This window comes from Rattus rattus, chromosome 2 (assembly GCF_011064425.1).
Source record: "Rattus rattus isolate New Zealand chromosome 2, Rrattus_CSIRO_v1, whole genome shotgun sequence".
NCBI lineage: Eukaryota > Metazoa > Chordata > Mammalia > Rodentia > Muridae > Rattus > Rattus rattus.
In genome coordinates, this window is record NC_046155.1 from 25208841 (window position 1) to 25227774 (window position 18934).

Below are 18934 nucleotides of genomic sequence, written 5' to 3' on the forward strand. Positions count from 1 at the left end.
AGTGTCCTTTAGGGGGAAAAAAAAAACCCTCTTCCTTCTGTAACCTTTGCTTCCTTATCAGCTAGACTTGAGCCTAAGCTGTTGCTTCCTGTTGACTCAGGCCCGGGGGCCCCCACCAGGCCCATCAGTGTAGTAGCTTCGGTCGGCTGACTTGGTGCGGATATTTTGTTTGTTTCATCTTGTCTCTTTATCATCTTCCTCCAGAGTAAAGAAAAGGTTGAAAAACTAAAGCTCCAAGCTGAATCCTTCTGCCAACGTTTGGGGAAATACCGGATGCCCTTCGCCTGGGCCCCCATCAGCTTAGCAAGCTTCTTCAACGTCTCCACCCTTGAAAGGGAGAGCACAGACGTGGAGCCTGGGACTGGTAAGCTCTCCATCTGTGACAGGAAGCAGAGGGCTCTCCCATAGGGCAGCTTTGCAGTTATCTGCTCATTAGTAAGGACTTGGGAGATCTAGAGGAGGTGCGAGTAGATGAGAGGAAGATCATAAATAAACTACAAATCTGTGCTTGACCAGTGACCCCAATCGCCATGAGCAGTTAAGGAGCCTGTACACTCTTACACTAAGAACTTTGAATGGAGTTTTAAGCCTTTAAAAAAGTTACTTTTGAGTAGCCATCCCATCTCAAAAGTTAAAATACTTGAAAATAACAAGAAGGAGCAGTGAGCAGGCACAGTATGTTAAACAAAGACACCGTGGTTGGCTCCCACACAGAAAAAAAGGGGCACTGTCCAAAGCTCTGAAAAGCAAAACTCAGATTTCTCAGCAAAATCCCTGGTCTCCCAAAGTCTATTTGGCCAGGTAGAATGGGAGTGAGCACCAAAAGTAGGCAGTAGTTACTGTTCTAACTTACAGAGACCCCTTTTCATGCCTCTCCATTTATGGGAACCAATCATGTCTATAATGTCCCGGTGACTGTAGTTTCCAAGTAGACCCATGCCCTGGTGGAATTTCTGTTTTCCTAAGCACTTTCATATTCCGCAAATATCTGAGTCTACCCTTGGATGTTTCACACATTCTTTGGCTCTGCCAGTTCTGAAATGTTGCCTTTTGCAGGGGTGGAGGCCAGGGAGGTTGTTACTGTTGCTGCTTTCCTGGCGTTACTGTTGCATAATCCCCAGACAGAACTGCATTCTTTCTGATTTGTCAGTAAACTTCACCCCTGCTGACCTTCACAGCCAGTCTTTCTAAGGCGGCTGTTCTATTTATTGACTTGTTACAAAGTGTGGAGGAGCTCGGTAGGCACTGCAAGTCCAAGTAATTCAGGCAGAGGGCTTGCCAAGATGTTAGGTCCAAGTAAAGGATAGTTAATTCAGCACTGAAGCTGAATTCCTAAGACATAACCAGGGACGCGGAGTTTAGGTAGCCAATGGTAGCTCTTATCAGCATGAGAATTGGGCATAATAGAACATTTAACGGCTGTGATTTCTAGGCAGTGGGCAATTCATAACAGAACCCCTAGGCTTGCAGAAAATAAGACACAAGATTTCAACCTGGTTCTTCAAAAGAAAGGAGGAAGCTATAGTTTGAGAGCCTCAGCCCTGTCTGGTTTCCAGTGAAAAGGTCAGCCAGGGCACTTCTGTTGCTTGATCCACACTGGAACAGAGGCAAACTGGATCCAGAATGTGCACAAGCTGGTTTGAGTCCCCAGTGCCTTCAGGGATGCATGAGTGTGTGCTCTCCCAGGGGAACACAAGTGTAAAAGCAAAGCAAACACTGGGCTGACTCAACAGCCTCTCCGCAGACCCTGTTCTGGCTGAGCTCCAGACTCTTGCAGGATGACACCCGGCCAGCTCTGTTCTCCTGCAGGAAAGGTTTAGAGCCACCAGGCTTCTCTCTACCCTGGTAAAGAATAAGAATATTAGGGACTTGAGGAGGGGGACTAAGGAAGGATGAGCCCTGTGGAGGGATGACTGGGATCAGTAATAACTGGTGTGTGTCCTTACATCTAAGAATAACAGTTGCTTTCCTCAAGGGAGAAACTCTGTGGGGGAGAGGAGGAGTTTGTCCCAGTCCAGGAGGCCTTCTGAGAGAACCCTCTCCTTTGAGGAAAATGGAGTTGGATCCAACTTCAAAACCACCACCTTGGCCACTAACATCTTCTTCAAGCAGGTATCTGTTTTGTTACAGTGCAGTTGAATTTGGTTGTATTGGTGAGGGTGTTAGATCCAAAGGAGTGGTGTAATGTAATCAGAGAAGTTAGTGTGGTCTGTTCTCTTAGTTAGGGTTTTATTGCTGTGAACAGATACCATGACCAATGTAAGTTTTATAAAGGATAACATTTAATTAAGGCTGGCTTACAGGTTCAGAGGCTCAGTCCATTATCATCAAGGCGGGAACATGGCAGCATTACATCTTCATCTGAAGGAAGCCAGGAACAGACTGAGCACACCCAGGCAGCTAGGAGGAGGGTCCCCAAGCCCACCCTTACAGCAACACACTTCCTCCAACAAGGCCACACATTCTAATAGTGCCACTCCCTGGGGCAAGCATATGCAAACCATCACATCTGTTCAGCTGGGTTGTTACAAAGATTAGAAGGTATGCAGATGTGCCAAAGGGCCATCCTCCACAGTCAGGAACTATGTGGAGCTGGTGGCTAATCACAGCAGACCTTTTCTCTGAGGGAGCAAAACTTAATTCTCTGGGGCCTGTGAAAAGGGGGCAGGGGGGGAGGGACATACATACACACACACACACACTGAACACACACACACACACACACACACACACACACACACAGTAGATGAAGCAAGCCTCCAACTTTATCTTTTCTTTTAGCCTTTTTATATCACCTAAGACAAAAATTCTTTATGTAAGACAAAAGGTCACCTCATAGCCACAAGTAACCTATTCTCCAAAAACAACCATCACAAAAACACATTCTTCAGAAACAGATTAAAATCACTACACAAAGGGAGATCACAACATGATTACCGATTAAATATTCTTTTGAAACCCACACCTAACCAAACATTTCTCATCTATGTTTCTCTCCACAAATTCATCCTAACCTCAAGGCAATAATCCTTTTGTCATTGATTAATGAAGACTAAGCAAGCCAAGTGTGTTGTAGCTAGTTTTCTCTGTTAGCTGACAACAGTTTGTATTTACCAAGAAACAAATCACTTATCTCATGTCTTATAGTCATCTATTCTCTGCTCTTATCCTCACAATAGGACCAGTTTACTTTCCGTTCCTAGCAACGTCCTTTCATAGTGCACACCGAAACCTGTGATGATGGCCTTAGGTCACAAGGTCAAGGGACTCAGACCCAACCTGCAGTGCTTTGCTTAAGCTTTAATCTGCCTCAGACTTCCCTTTGCACAACTATGACAAAGGCATGAGAACTGACCGTGCCCCGTTCCTAGCCTGTATGATCTTCACTACAGAGAGGGGGACACATCCTACTCTTAGTTCTGTCTTTATCATATGTTCCTGGCAAAACCACCTAAACCATCTCCCGACTCTTCCCCATCAAGTACCCCAGCTTCCTGAAACTATTTAAATCAAACCAGGGATTCTGTAAAAATTGCCAATCCACTGAAAGAGCGTTATTCTATGAAAGTCCATCTTCATTTTGATCTGCAGGAAAATTGCCCAATAGATTGGGTGGGCTGCCTCCCACGAAGCAGTCACACTAGACTGTAGGCAGGAGGTGACAGGCCCATTCACACCATGCTAGATACAAGAGGAATGTGGCAATGAGAGACATGAGAAGGCACAGCAGTAGCAAGAGGCGATCTAGGGACAATCCCCGTGTGGCTGTGCCTCTCCTGTACATCCATTACAGCCATGTCTGTCTCCAGGAAACTCACATGCTCACTGCAGTTCGTCCTCCGTGGCCTCTGCCACAGGTGTGCCCCTGGCTGAACACTTCCCGTGGTAGGCATGTAGAGGGCGGGGCTTACACATACCTTCCTCATTCAAGACAAAGGCAATGAAATCAGAAAGAAAAGACACCTTTCCCACTTTCGAATCTCTGAAGAAGTGGGCTTGTTCAGCCTTGTTTCAGGGACTAAAAGGAATTTCTGCTCATCGCCATCACAAGACAGCCGAATGTGACCTTGCTTCCTCAAGGTCAGCCGGCTGCCTAGGAGAGCAGTGGAGGCTCTGCCTGCAGCAGTGCTGATGAGAGATTGGCTGAGAAGAGTGCAGGGTGGTAGTGCTTGCACTAAGTGATTCCAGAGCTGCCTGGCACACTAATTTCTATGAAAGACTTGTTAGACTAGATAAGTCAAGTGTGGTGGAACTCAGGAGACTGAGACAGGAGGATTGCAAGTTTGAGGTCAGCTTGAGTTACTTAGTGGGACCATATCTCAGGAAAGAGAAAAGAAGGAGGGAGGGAGGGAAGAAGAGAGTAGAGCAGAGAGAAGGAAAATAAAGAGAGAAAGAACATGCAAAAGCAATCATCTTTAAATGGCTTTCAGGGGGAAGTCTTAGAAATAGCTGGTCCCAAGTCCAGGAATCGATAGAACCTCCCCACTAACTGCAAGCATCTCTTGGCAGGAGGGAGATCGCCTTAGTGATGAAGACTTGTTCAAGTTTTTAGCTGACTACAAGAGATCTTCATCCCTACAGCGAAGAGTGAAATCCATCCCAGGTGTGCTTGGCTCCTCTTCAGCACCTCTAGTCTAGTCCGCTTCTGTTGCTATGGTACAATGCTGATCAAAGGCCACCGGGAGGAGGGAAGGGCTTACTTGGCTTTACTCTTTCACATTGTGGTCCATCATGGAAGGAAGGTAGGAGCCCAAGATGATCCTCTTGTCAGGAACTGAAGCAGTGGAAGAATGCTGCTTCCTGGCTTGCTTCCAGGATCGTGTTCAACTGGCTTTCTTCTGCAGCCCAGGCCCACCTGCCTGAGGGTGTTCCCGCCCTCAACAGGGTGTGCCCTCCCACACTAATTAACAATCAAGAAAGTACTTCACAGGCATGGCCATGGGCCAGTTTGATCCTGACAGTTCTTCCCTTGAGGTGTCTACTCCCCAGGTGATTCTAAGTTTGTGTCAAGTTGTCAGCAGAAGTCAGCTGTGACACTCTTGAACAGTGCCCAGTTTGTGATTGACATTTCTTGTTAAAACTGCTGAGGGCGATATGGGTTTTTTGCGTTTGAAGTTAAGAATCTAAATTGCTGTGCATTTTTGACAAATCTATTAATGGTTTCTCATTCATAAAGGTTGTATTCTACAAATAGGATGCTTTAGATTCGGTCTCTCAGATAATCCAGTGATCATTGGAACATACCAACAGCCCTTTATCACACAAAATGTTATATGGGAGTCTGGTATTTAAAGAGAGCGGGACAATTTGATAGGTGAAAGCACATTTATCCTCAAGTGAACACCATATGCTATTTCAATATAGCATATGCTGTGTTTATATTTCTCTGACACCCAAGGTGAAAGGCCTCAATCCAAAGACCAATTTTTACTGCTACTAATACCTGAACGTTTTTTAACCATATATAGACCCTTCTAGTCAGCTCCTACTCATTGTATAAATCCTTACTTTGGTTTTATAAAATGCTAATCTCAAAAGTGATAGCAAGCAGGCTTTTAAAAATCTCAAATTATAGGAAATTATCTGGGAACTCCAAAACACCTATGTTCCCACAGCTTACCTACAACACAGTAACCCAGGGTTCCTTCTTGACAGATTTCAGTAACCCCACCCCCTCCTGACTTGCTCTAGGCTCACTTAGGCTGGAGATAGCCCCAGCTCCTGACGTGATGAACTGCTGCCTGACACCCGAGATGCTGCCGGTCAAACCCTTCCCTGAAAATCGGACGCGTCCCCACAAGGAGATTTTGGAATTTCCAATCCGGGAAGTGTATGTTCCTCACACCGTGTACAGGTGAGAAATGCGGGCCCTTGTTTGGATAGTACACTCGCTCTCCCCAAATCCAGCCTCTCTTCCTTCTTCCTGAGTTTGAGGGGAAACTAAATGTGACGGCTTGGAACCATAGAGGACAGCAAGGTCGCTTCCAGAGATGTTTTACCCAATGCTCTGTGATAAAGATGCATTTTTTTCAGTCATAATTGTAATAGAGTCTACTGGGTATATTCTCACCACAAATGAAAAGAAGGAAAACGGAAAGAAAACCAAACCTATCGCCTGGCTTTCTCCCATGCAGAAAGTCTTTAAGGACAAGAGGAACATGACTGGAATGCCATAGTTGTCTAAGGTTTCACACAGGCATGGTACCACACGTCTGATTCCAGTACTTAGGAGGCCAACTGGGACTTCATGGTGAGCTCCAGGCCAGTCTGGATTACAGGCAAAATAACACCAAACAACACACAGGTTTTCCATTGAAAACCCAGCTCTATCCAGCAAAAACCTAAGTCAGTGACAGAAATAGTCCCCAGCTGGTGTCCAGTGTTTTAGTGTGTTCCGCTAATACAGTAGACAAAATAAAAGTGCCATCTTACTTTGTTTCAACTAATTTACTTGTAAGTGCCATGGCTACCATACCAAATGGCGAAAGAGTGAGATCCTGTGCAACCGAAGGTGAGACTGCTCTGCTTCCTAAGCAAGGTGTGTAGCTCCTGAAATTGACCTCTGGCTTGAAGTTGTGCCCTGACTTCTTAGGGAACTTAAGGGACCTCTGACGGTGCTCCTCTATGCAAAGCACTGTTGCTTATGTGCTCCTGTTTATTTCCAGAGGCTTCTCTACCGTCCACCAGGGACACTTTGTGGGCTTTGCTTTCCATATAAAATACCTCGTCAGGTCTTTCTGACCTCACAGAGCTGCGCCTCGCTGCCTATGGTGCTTCCTTTCCAAGTGGCTAAACCAAACACCAGACAAGAAGCAACTTAAGGAAGGAAGGAAAAAGGGAAGGGCGGAGGGAGAGGGAGTGAGGGACTCCATTGACTCACAGCTTGAGGGGATGTAGCTCATTTAGAGTGGAAGACATGGCAGTGGCTCATGGTGGAGGGCTGTACAGCTGTACAGAGGACCACCTCACGTCATGGTTGAGTGAGTCAGGGAGTCAGGGCTGGTTCGCAGTGACAGGCTTCCACTGGAGATGCCCCACACACTAAAGACCATACCTTCCGATCAGCACCACTTGCTGGAAACTGTGTGTTCAAACACAGGAGTCTACGAGAGACATTTTACCTTCATACCACAGCCGTGCTCAGCAACTATTATCATGAGCTTATGTGTGACTTCCTATAGACACATGCACACACACACACACACACACACACACACACACGTACGAATCTCTGCATACTAATGCTGTTATGTTTATATTCATATATTTCCACTTGGCTTTTGTTAAGTATTCGTTGGTGTAAGTGTGCATGTGTGTGTGCGTGTGCGTGTGCACGCGAGCGCACACACATGTGTAAGCCAGAGGTCAATTTCAGGAGCTACACACCTTGTTTATTGAGACAAGGTCTTTCACTGGGGCCTGGGCTCACAAATTAGAGTAGACTTTCTGCTCAGTGGTTCTCTTATTTCTGAATTCCCAGCATTCGTATTATAAACTAATGACTCCATGCTTGGGTTTTCCATGGTAGGGGAGAGGGTGTCAAGCCTGGGTTTTCATGTTTGCAAGCTATCTCTCTAGGGAGTGCTATCTCTTCACCCTAACACTTGCAGCTTTCCTTTTAAATTTATTTAGTTTTATGTGCATTTGTGTCCTGCTTACATGGATGTCTATGCACCACATGGATGTCTGGTGCTCATGAAGGCCAGAGAGGGCAGTTCCCCCAGACTAGAGTGACAGAGCATTAGAAGCATCCACATGGGTCCTGGGAATGGAACATGGTTTGTCCAGAAGAGCCACCAGTGCACTCAACTGCCCAGGCATCTCACCGAGCCTCAGCATTGGTAGTTTTTACTTGTCCTGCCCAGTGACAGATTTTTACCTTGTCCCTCTGTGAATGTGTGTGAAAAGTTTCCCTAGGAATATGCCTAACAGTACATTGCTGGGTTACAGGAGACATTTGTTTTTAGTAACTTTTATATTGTTTCTCCCCCCAATCCCCCCCCCAAAAAATGATTATCTATCCTCCCAGCAGTGCATGGGAGCTCCCATCTCTCCAGTTCCTCACCCACACTTTCCTAGGTGACATGCGAGGAGTTTTAGAGCCCAGCTGTGCCCGCCACACATACATCTTACAGGTTTCCTAACGTGAGGCCTGGAAATGACAGGTGACCACTGAGCTAAGTAACCATGAGAAGCACGCTCAAGTGTCGCACAATAAGAAATGGAGCTCTTCCTTCTGGTGCTGGTGAGGCAACAGGACCCCCAACTTCATCCTTCCTGGAGCAAATCTTCATTTTCTTCAACACCAAATCAGCCTTGAGTCTCCCTCCTTAAAGAGCCAAGTATTTATAGAAAGTAGTCATTCCATTCCCCACTCCATGGAGGAAGATGAAGGCATGACCATGTTTGCTTACCGGTGCTGTCTCCATCTCTGTGGAAACCTATCCTTTAATTGGAAGAGGACGCTTGTGGCATGGGAATAAACTTGTACCAAATGAATTCTATAGCTATCCAACTGCCCCCCACCCCAGCATTTAATCACCCACAGGAGTCATTTACTACAGACATTATCCTTTAATCACATTGCTGCAGGATTTAGAGTGCATCTGTGCACTGAGCCATTCAGAATGTGCCAGTGCCGAGGACAAGTCTAGGCAGCTTATGCTGCACCCATCGTGGTGTCCTGAGAAACAGGCCTGCAAACGTAGAGCTGCTGTTCTTTGGTTGTACCATAGAATGGCCAAGGCCATGCCTCTGGAACCAGGTCTTCACTCTTAGTGATGGAAGGTACTTCTCTCCAGTCTGGTGAAGGAGAGACTTGTTCTTGGCTCTATGCTACTGTGTTTTAGCAGCATGTTTCTGGAAAGAGACATGTAACAAACTTGTCCCAGTATCTTTCTACATGAAAACTTTAAGAAATTTAGAAAAGCATGTTGCCTTAACTTCTTGTGGTGTTAAATTTTAGTATTTCTTTAATGGTCCTCATGTGCTGAGAGTTTACATCTGATCCACAAGCAAAAGAAAAGAAACAGGTAGCTGGGAACGCAATGGGCTTTTGGAACCTCAAAGCCACTCTCAGTGACACAACTGTCCAACAAGACCACACCTCCTAATCCTTCCCAAGCAGTTCCACCAAGCACAGACCAAGCATTCGACTATATGAACTTGGGGGAGACATTTTCATTCATTCACCACAAAATCCAAGGAAGTTAAATACACAAAAATGGGCTCTGAAAAACAGATCAATTCAAGGATAAATCCCTTAAAACTTAAGAATGTGATATATAGGGTTGGGGATTTGGCTCAGTGGTAGAGCGCTTGCCTAGGAAGCACAAGGTCCTGGGTTCGGTCCCCAGCCCCGAAAAAAAAAAAAAAAAAAAAAAAAAGAATGTGATATATAGCTTATAAATACTTTATATAGCTATGACCTACAGAGGATAAATGCAGCTGGTATGCCAAACACTGAATGCTTCCATGGCCAAAGCCAGACGTGTAGGGTCAGATTTGTCATTTTCATCAGACCGTACTTCAGGGAAGGGAACTAATGGCTGACATCAACCCTTGCCTTCCTCCCACCTCCTCAGGTAACTCCTTTGTTAGCTGTGCCTCTTAAGTGTCTTCTGCCGAGCTCACTGTGGACTATATATATTCTAGTTGAGTCCTGTCTGGACTCTACCCCCAGGTACCTCTACTATATACAAGTTACTGTAAGAAAAGGGCCCAAAGCCCACCATAACAGAACCATTCAGGCTTCCCAGGCGTCGAGCATTCATAAAATGGACACTTGCTCAGACGATCGAGATCACATTACTTATTGAGAAATGCTATTCCAAAAACTGACTGCACCCCCTGACATCAGAGTCTCTGGTCTCTGACGTGAAACCACGTCCAAACCCTCACGACTGACAGGAAGGATGGATTTGACTGACAGTATCAATGTCTATGGAGGGGTTGAACTAGAAAGGTATCCTTTGAGACTGACCCAGGAAAGCAGCTCTAAGAAGTCACCAAGAGAATTACAGCAGTTCCAAAAGTGGGACACTAAGGTTGACAGAAAAGGCGGTCCAAGCCTGAACTTGCATTCCTGTCTCCATAACCAGACTTTCATTTTTTAAGACTAGGCATTTGCCTAAGAATGCATTGGAACAATTCCTGGCGTATTTTGCCTGATGCCCAACACAGCTGGCAATAGAGGTACCAGATGCCTCATGGTAGGAGCAGAATAAAAATAGTGTGAATTGGGGCCCAGCCTGGGCAAGACCTTCAAGGCCAGCTTATCAGGTGACTGCCGTGGGGGCGTGTGCACAGATCACAGGCTCAGAGTTTGTAATGAGCTTGTTAACTCCATGCCGACCTTTTAACCAGTGATTACATTAAAGCAAGCCACATAAAGTGCGTTTTCATCTCTCGGCCCAGCCTCCGAAGTCTTGTTTATCTAATTATTGGGCTACTCTGGAGGACCGTGTTGCTGAGAACAAGCCTGTCAGTCGGAACACAATTTCTTTGATGGATAATTAGCTGTTTCTAGGCCTCTTCCTATTCAGCTGCATGTTCTCAGACCAGAACGTCTGATGTGGCCTAACAAGGAGGTGCCTCCGATGCCCCCATGATGGCTTAATGGATTCCGTGAGGCTTGCGGCATAGTAGAGAAGAGAAAGGCTCAGGGTAGATACAGGGCTGGTTCCAAGTGATCGTCAGGGAGCTAGGGTCTAGTGATTTGTAGGAAAGAAATGAACCCAAAGTACTCTGGAAGAACTGGGGCACAGGGTATGCCCTTGAATGGGACTTGATTGTTTTCAATAAGATAGACTTCCAGTTTAAACCCAGTTGTCATTATTTCTAGAATAGATCTTTTCAGTACTGAGCAAGCCACACAGTGTCCAGTCTCACTCAGGTGGGCCCTATTCAGGAGCTCCAGGAGCTGTCCTTTGACAAAAAGTGGTTTTCCCCACTGTATCTGCCCTCAGTTGCTGTCACGCAGAGGTCTGTTGTGACTTAGAGCAGCCTGCCCCTTCATCTGCTTGACTTGGGAAGCAATCCCAGTATACACCTAGATTTGCAGTCAAGTGCGTTTGTCAAAGAACGAGTAGAGCCTCTAACCCAGGAGCGCACACCTCACGTAAGGATGGTCTTGCTCTTTGCGCTGTGATGTGTCTGTCCCACTTGTCTGTGTGCTCGCTCCAGCGTTAATTAATCATAATTTATACATAACCAGTAACCTCGGTCACATATAAAAATCTTTACATTTCTTTACATCTCCATAAATGTGCCTTACTTAAATCTCTATCAAAGGCACCCTCTATTCTTTATTGATCCATTAGTTCTTTGAGTTTTATTTCCTAAGGACTAGGTAACCCCTTCCAAAGGTTCCAGATATGAAAGGTGCTGAAGGCAGAGTGAAAATTCTCTCTGCCACTCCCGACTTCCAGCCACTTAGTTCTCTCATTGGAAGCAGCCTGTTTATGTATGCGAGATTGTCCACTTATACAAGCTCTGTTCCATAAACCAGCGCTTGCTATGCCTGCTGAAGCTAAGCAGTGGGCTTCTAAGTGTATATATTTACCAGGGAAACAACCGATGGACAGACCAGATGAAAAGTGTTTGCTCCATACCTCAGGCCGGCTGTGGACCACTGGAGGCAGCCATTCGATTACACTTCCTTGCAGATGTGAATTGGACATGTGTACGTTTGTCCTATCACACATTAAAGAGCATGACCCTCACACCCTCCTGCTCCTCCTCCTGTTCCTCCTAGACCCTTTTTATGAGTTCTCTCCTCTTTCTCTCTCTCTCTCTCTCTCTCTCTCTCTCTCTCTCTCTCTCTCCTTTTACAGATCTGTACTCAATCTCATCGTGCACTGACTTAATCTTGCGCTGGGAGCCTTTACACGCACACTTCATGCTTGTCTATTTACTGGACAGCTTTTTGCTTTTTATCCTCTGAAGAAGTGTTTAAAGAGGGCTGCCTTAAGAGAGAAAGCTTGCATTTGTTTTACTGGACTTAGCAAGCAGAGGCCAGAACTTACTAACACACCCTTTACCTCAGATGAGCAGTGGGCAAAAGTCAAGCCGTTTGCAATAGCCAAGGAATGGAAACAAAAATGATTCCTGGCTCTAGAACAAGCTCAGTCCTAGTGTAAATGAGGGACACGGAGCCCACATCCTGATGTCCTGCTCCCAAATTCAACAATCTTCTTCTTCTCTAAGAATGGAAAAATTCAGAAGAGAGCCAATCCTTCATAGACTTGTTTCATTTTCTTCCTAAGCTATGATTTTAGTACACCATTCAGCCACTTGAGGGCACAATTCCCTCACTTCTGGACTCGGGCAAGCAGCTGCCTTTTGCTTTAGAAAACAGATAAACTGTTTTGTTACAGACGCCCACACATTTTAAGGTTCACCTTTTCCAAGACTATGAAAAAGTGAGAGGGACCCTAACGCCCCAAGAGATTTTTTTTTTTTTTTTTTTTTTTTTTTTTTTTTTGCAGAGGGTTTTATTCTTACCAACAGGTCTGTCTTCTTTCTGCATTAGTACTTTTTTGGGGAAGGGGAGTGAAGAGACGCCAAGGTATGCATCCTGTGCACACACAGAGTGAAGTCTCCTTTGGGGCAGTAGCATGCAAACCTACCCCTCTATGAACTCTCTCTGGTGCAGGAACGGTGCAGTCAGGTAACTGTGTTCGCTTCTGTGGGGTGTGCAGGTGAGGCTGTGTGCACGGTCCTTGGCTGTATAGTGAGACAGGCTGTGTGCACGGTCCTTGGCTGTACAGTGAGACAGGCTGTGTGTGTGGTCCTTGGCTGTACAGTGCCTGGTCCGGACACTCTCCTTATTTTGTACTCATCTGCATCTGCCACGCTTCCGCTGCTACTCCGGTACAACTGCTGTAATTAAAATTCGTGCTTTTCAGTGGTGACAGATGCTATTTTTACCCCCATAGGTCCTATTTATAGAATTCAGCAAGAGGTTCACAAGACACTGTCTTTTCATATAGCCTCAGGTCAAGGTTCTCTGGGGTAGGAGGTATGGAGAGGTAATTAAATGAAGGCAAATCCCAGCTTGTAGTTCAGTGTGATGGGTGGTTTGTCTAGACTGGGGAGAGTTCCCTGAAACCCAGGAGGCCATCTTTGGTTTCTGTATTTTTATTAGCTTTTGTCATTGTTTCCAAACAGGGTCTCACTAGTTTGCTCAGGTTGGCTCCAGACTTCTGGACTGAAGTGACCCTCCTGCCTCTGCCTCCCAGGAAATAGGGAATAAATGCACCTTTGTTTGTGTGTTTTAAAACTGGTCTTCAGCAGGGCTAATTCTCCTTTGATGGATTAGCCTTCAGGACTACTCTCTCTTACTTCTTTTTCTGACATGGGAGAGGGACGAAGACCTTCTGTTTTTACGTGTTTTCATCTTTCTTTCAACTTTCCTATCTACCGAGGTCTCTCACCTACTCTTCTCTAGAGCAGAGGTAAATAACGACTTCCCATGAATGGATGCCCTGTGGTTTCAGGCCACAGACAGCCTTGGCCGCTCACAGCAGGAATCAGGGCTAACCAAGAGATACTGTATCTGGGTTATCTGAGGGGAAGAGTGGACATGAGTGGGAGAGGCAGACACCACAGGCACAAATCAGCATCACCGAGCCTGCAGGAGGGGAGGCCTGGATCCTGACAGCCTAGTAAGACAGTGCTTTTGCTTTTGCTTTTGCTTCTGCTTTGAGTGCTGGACGCGGAAGTTAAGGCCTCATGCTCCTGAGCCTGCAGTCTACCACTGAGCTACAGACACAACCCCAGCATGAGAAACCGTGGCGAACTGATTAGATGTATCTTTTTACATTGAAAAAAAGAAAATCATTTGCCCACTAGCTTAAAACACCAGAGAGAGTATAAGGATACAAGAGATGGGTCCATCCCACCTCTTTTATTTCATATTCTTGCCAAACAACTTTCAAAGCGTAGGTTTAGATCCATGCAACTGTTCGTGGAGAGATAAACAGGATGGTTCGATAAGGACAATCAGAGGGCCTCGTTGGGTTCTAAAGGATCCACACACTGAGGCTAACAGTTATGCTCGGTGGTGAGAAAATCCCATGCACATTTGTGACCTTTTCTTCAAACTTTAAAACTAAGCCTGGGCGGGGGGTGGGAGATGGGGCAGAGCTGGAGAGGTGGCTCCGTGATGAACACTTACTGTCAAGCATGAGAACTTGAATTCAAACCCTAATATCTGTGCCAAAAAAGCTAGTCATGGCCGTGTATGCAAGTGTAACCCCAGGAAGGGGGTAGGAGTGGGGGTTGACTGACAGAAGCCCCTGGGATATGGTGGGAAATGATAGAGCAGGATGTCCACGTTCTCCTCTGGCCTCAACACATGTGCATACACCACATACACACGCACACACGCACTCACACATGCATGCATGCACACGCACACACACACCACAACAGTGCTGAGCTGGCAGTTCCTTTGGTGTCACTTGAAAAGGGTGATGCAGATCCCCTATCAATTTATCAGATTTCAATTTTCTGATGTTCCTGCAATCAGGTCACAGATGGGAGTTGGATCAGCAACCATTGCTGCTGCTGATGGTGATGGTGGTGGTGGTGATGATGGTGATGATGGTGATGGTGGCGATGGTGATGGTGGTGATGATGATGGTGATGATGGTGGTGATGGTGGTGATGGTGGTGGTGATGATGGTGATGGTGGTGATGGTGGTTATGATGGTGGTGGTGGTGGTGATGGTGGCGGTGATGGTGGTGGTGATGGTGGTGGTGATGATGGTGGTGGTGATGGTGGTGATGGTGAGATGGTGGTAGTGGTGGTGATGATGGTGATGATGGTGGTGATGGTGATGGTGGTGGTGATGATGGTGATGATGGTGATGGTGGTGGTGATGGTGGTGGTGATGATGACGATGACGCAGCTCCCCAGGCTCCTCTCCTTTTCTGTCTCTCCTCCTACTAGTGTATACTTGTTGTTTTCTAGCCACCAGTTTCACAGTGACATCTTCTCAAGTGTATTGTTGTCAGGTAACTGTGTTCGCTTCCCATCACATTTGCCCCTCCCCTTCCTCTTCACAGTACTGGAGAAGGGGGCGGGGGTGGGGGAATCATTCCACAAGAGGACAGCATGGAATATTTATGCTTCTATATCTGGCTTGCTTAACAGAAAGATCTCCAATTACACATCATAAGCTCCATGATGAGTAGGTGTTAGCTGGGAGAGATGTGGCTACTGTCTTGAAACAGGCCTCGAGCTGAACTGCTTTTGCCTGAATTCTGAAGGTGGACCTTTCTCTTCACCCCACACAACAGGGCCTCCTTTCCGTTTTTGTTTCGTTCTGAATCTGCACTTGACCTAACAGACCACTGGAAACAAAAATAAGCACTGCTAATGGCACGAGCCCACGCTCACAGAACGGCAGGGCAGGGTGCAGAAGGGCTCTGAGTCTGTGCAGTTGCTTCTGACCCTTGTGCCTTGAGACTGTCAGAGGGAGCTTATAGGGATCATGTCTTAGCTACTGTTCTGTCGCTGGGATGAAACACCATGACCCCATGACCAAGGCGACTTTAAAGAAAGCATTTAACTGGGGACTTGCTCACAGGATCACAGGGTTAGTTCATGGCCATCATGGCAGAGAGCAAGGAGGCAGGCAAGCAGGCCTGGAGCTGAAGCAGTAGTGGAGAGAGCTTCTATCCTGACCCACAAGCAAGCAGGCAGCAGAGAGAGTGAGACTAGGCCTGGGTGGGCTTTTGTAAGCTCAAAGCCCAGCCTTAGTGACATACCTCCTCTAGCAAGACCACACCTCTGAATCCTTCCTAAACAGTCTTCCAACCGGAAGTCAAACATTCAAGTTTATGAGCCTCTGAGGCCAGTCTCACGAGAACCACCATATGTTTTATGCGCAAAATAAAGGAAGAGAGATCCATCTAAGCCCGGGTAAAGTTGATACACAAAATATTTTTTAAACTTGTTGGCAGTTTCTCAGAAAGTAAGCTATTCATGTGACCTTAAGCTTCCTAGCAGTGAAGCCTAAATAAGAGGAAAATATCACAATCAACTCTTGGGCTTCGAATGTCTGCAGATTAAAAACAAACCAATTCTCTTGGGCCAGTGTCTCTTGAATGTGTCGGGCGTGGTGTTTGTCGTGCTGGCTCCCAAGTGATGCAGATGTCTACTGTCTCTTGGTCCTCTCTGGACAGCTGGCAGCGACAGAATTATAGAGCATTTGTAAGTGTGTGTTTACAAAGCATACTTCCACTTAAAAAAAAATACAGACACATTGGAGTGGTAATAGTTCCACAGCACATAAAATATTGAGCTCTGATGACGGAGCCCGATGGCACCGTCTACAAGGCCAAGGGCTTCCTAGAAGAAACACTGTCCAAAACCAGAACCAATCCGAGTTCTGAGATTCCTGACTGGACTTTGTTCTTTGTGCATTTAAAACCCTAAAGCTTCCCTCTGACACTGTGGGGCAAGTAAACATGAAATAACCAGCCGTCCTTACTACATCTAAAAGAGATTTCCCTGGAAGGGAAATGCGAGTGGCAAACTAAAGTCACCTCCTGGGCCATTCGCCTTCTCGGTGTATCTGGATTGCCGCTTTCCTTTGAATGCTTGCATCGAGGCCATCAGTGAACCACAGACATTGACATCAGGAAGCATTTGGGCGTCTGCTGGAATCAGTCTTGCCCTCTGGCTGCCGAAGAGGTGAAGGGCAGCAAAGCCTCTATGGGGGCAGTTGGTTCAGCTGCATTTCCACTGCAGTGGCACCTCACCTCTTTGTCTTTGCCTCTGAGATTACTTTGAAATGGCCACAGTGCTGCTTTGAGAAAGCAGAGAGCTTTCCTATGTGAGGCTCTTCTGGTGACATCACACCAAGAGAATCCAGTACAAGCCATCTGCTATAATGCAGGGCGTACCACCCGTTTGCTATTAAAACAGTTGACTGGTGTTGGTTGTAGGGGCAGGTGTGTGGTGCCGCTTACTGGTGCCTAAGATGAGAGTGGTAACAGCGAACCCCACTGTCCAGTCCACAGGCACTGCCAGAGGGGCTTACATGCCCTTCATCCGGCCTCTTCAAAGCACGTTCAATCCCTAGCTCATAATTCCTCCAAGCACGGCATTTAAGGATGATCAGTACCTATCGATTAATCTAAAGATGAAAACTGGAGCATTCCAGGGTTTAAAAGAATTCTTTCAAAAGTCTACTGCAGTGCAAAGAATCAAGATACAAAGTGTTCACCAAAGCTCTATAATCAATGAAAGGGAGAAAATAGTGTAAATGTGCTTATGGGGACTATTATACACTACACCACCTCTCTCTGCTGTCTCTCTGTCTGTCTCTCTGTCTCTGTCTCTGTCTCTCTGTCACACACACACACACACACACACACACACACACACGCACACCACAGGTGTCTTGTGGCACTAACGTAAACTGCCATCAGTACATTAATAGATCGTACCCACTCTTGATGGCACCTGTTCCTCAACTGTATTAGATTTAATCTGATCTGACTGATGAATGAGATTGGCAGGTCCCTTGAGGCAGCAGAGGGCAGAGGAGATGTGGTGGATGTTGGGTCTTCTGCTCTCAGTGGCTGGCTCACAGAAGAACCCACCTCATCTCACAAGGCTGTGGTCTTCTCATCTTCAAAAGCACTGGCTTGCACTCAGCACCTCCAACTTGAAGACCCCCGGATTCTATGCCAGTCCTTTTGTTGAACTGGCCCATCATCTGTGCTCCTGGACGGGCTGTGTACACACAGATATATGAGGCTCATTGAATATTCTGGCCGCTGAAATTAAGTTTAGATTATTGCCTTACATTCTTTTTCATTTGAGTATGAGAAGTATTCAGTGTAGACGGGACTAAAAGCCAACAAGAGGATGGGATAAAGACAGATTAAAACAAAGGGCAAGAATCCAGGGGTGTGCCAGCTGCCACGGACTCAGGGTGGTGACACTGTGGTGTGAAGTCAGAGTGGCCTAGAAAGGCTACTGCAACTCTACCAGCCCCTAGACTCTCTCCTCCATCCTGTCTCCAGTGAGCACCCAGAGTAGAGAGACAGGGTCAACAAAGTGTAGGAATGCTATATAGTTGCCCCTATGACCTTTGAACTTTGCACACAGCTCCTGTGTTCTTCAGAGTTCCAAATATTGATTTTCTTCTTGAATTACCTGAAAGCATTCCTTACTACAAGATATTTGAGTAGAAAATCCTTGGGTTTTGTCTAGTCTTGTCTTTTTTTTTTTTTTTTTTTTTTGGTCAAAGCAGAATTGTGCTGTATACTCCTGACTGGTCTGCATTTCCTTTTGTACATCAAGCTGGCCTCAGCTGGATGATCCTCTGGCCTGTGCCTCTTGAGCTCTGGGATCGCAAGTATTACACTCCCACACCTAGCGCAGAAGAATCCTTGAGTTGTAATTTCTTCTTGCATATGATATGTTCTTCTATAGCCAGATATCTTTAGTTCAGTGTTTCTCCAAGTGATCTCCTAGAATGCTAAAGCTCTGAAATATACTGAGAAAGGCCAGGCAGATAAAGTGAGTTCTGAGGTCTAAACATTTGGGGAAAGGAGTAGAGCCCTTTTCCTTCTAAGGCAGTGTTTCTCAGCCTGTGAGTCTCAACCCCTTTCTTCCACAAGGGGCTCTCAAGACCATGGGAAACATAATGTTTACACTCTGCTTCATAACAGTAGCAAAATTACAGTTATGAAGTAGCAATGAAAATAACTTTTTGGCTGGGGGGCGGTCACTGTACCATGAGGAACTGTATAAAGGGTCTCAGCGTTAGGATGGTTGACAACCCAGTGGTACATTCAGGGTACACAGTAGCCTGTTTAATCTTAATTTGCCCTAAGCTTTCCCAGCAGTTTAGTTACCCCACCACCTTCTTTGCTCCAAATACCGTTAACACTACATAGCCCTGGGATT

The 18934-nt window shown here is 46.1% G+C and overlaps 1 protein-coding gene across 1 annotated transcript in view; it reads left to right on the forward strand.

The window, feature by feature from the left end:
• Positions 1-18934, forward strand: part of Dock8 (dedicator of cytokinesis 8) — a 189667-nt gene that overhangs the window by 91937 nt on the left and 78796 nt on the right. The window contains exons 11-14 of the mRNA XM_032891748.1: positions 205-364; positions 1976-2112; positions 4510-4603; positions 5692-5854. Of these exons, the coding sequence (XP_032747639.1) occupies positions 205-364; positions 1976-2112; positions 4510-4603; positions 5692-5854 (554 nt within the window). The remainder of the gene's footprint in view (positions 1-204; positions 365-1975; positions 2113-4509; positions 4604-5691; positions 5855-18934) is intronic.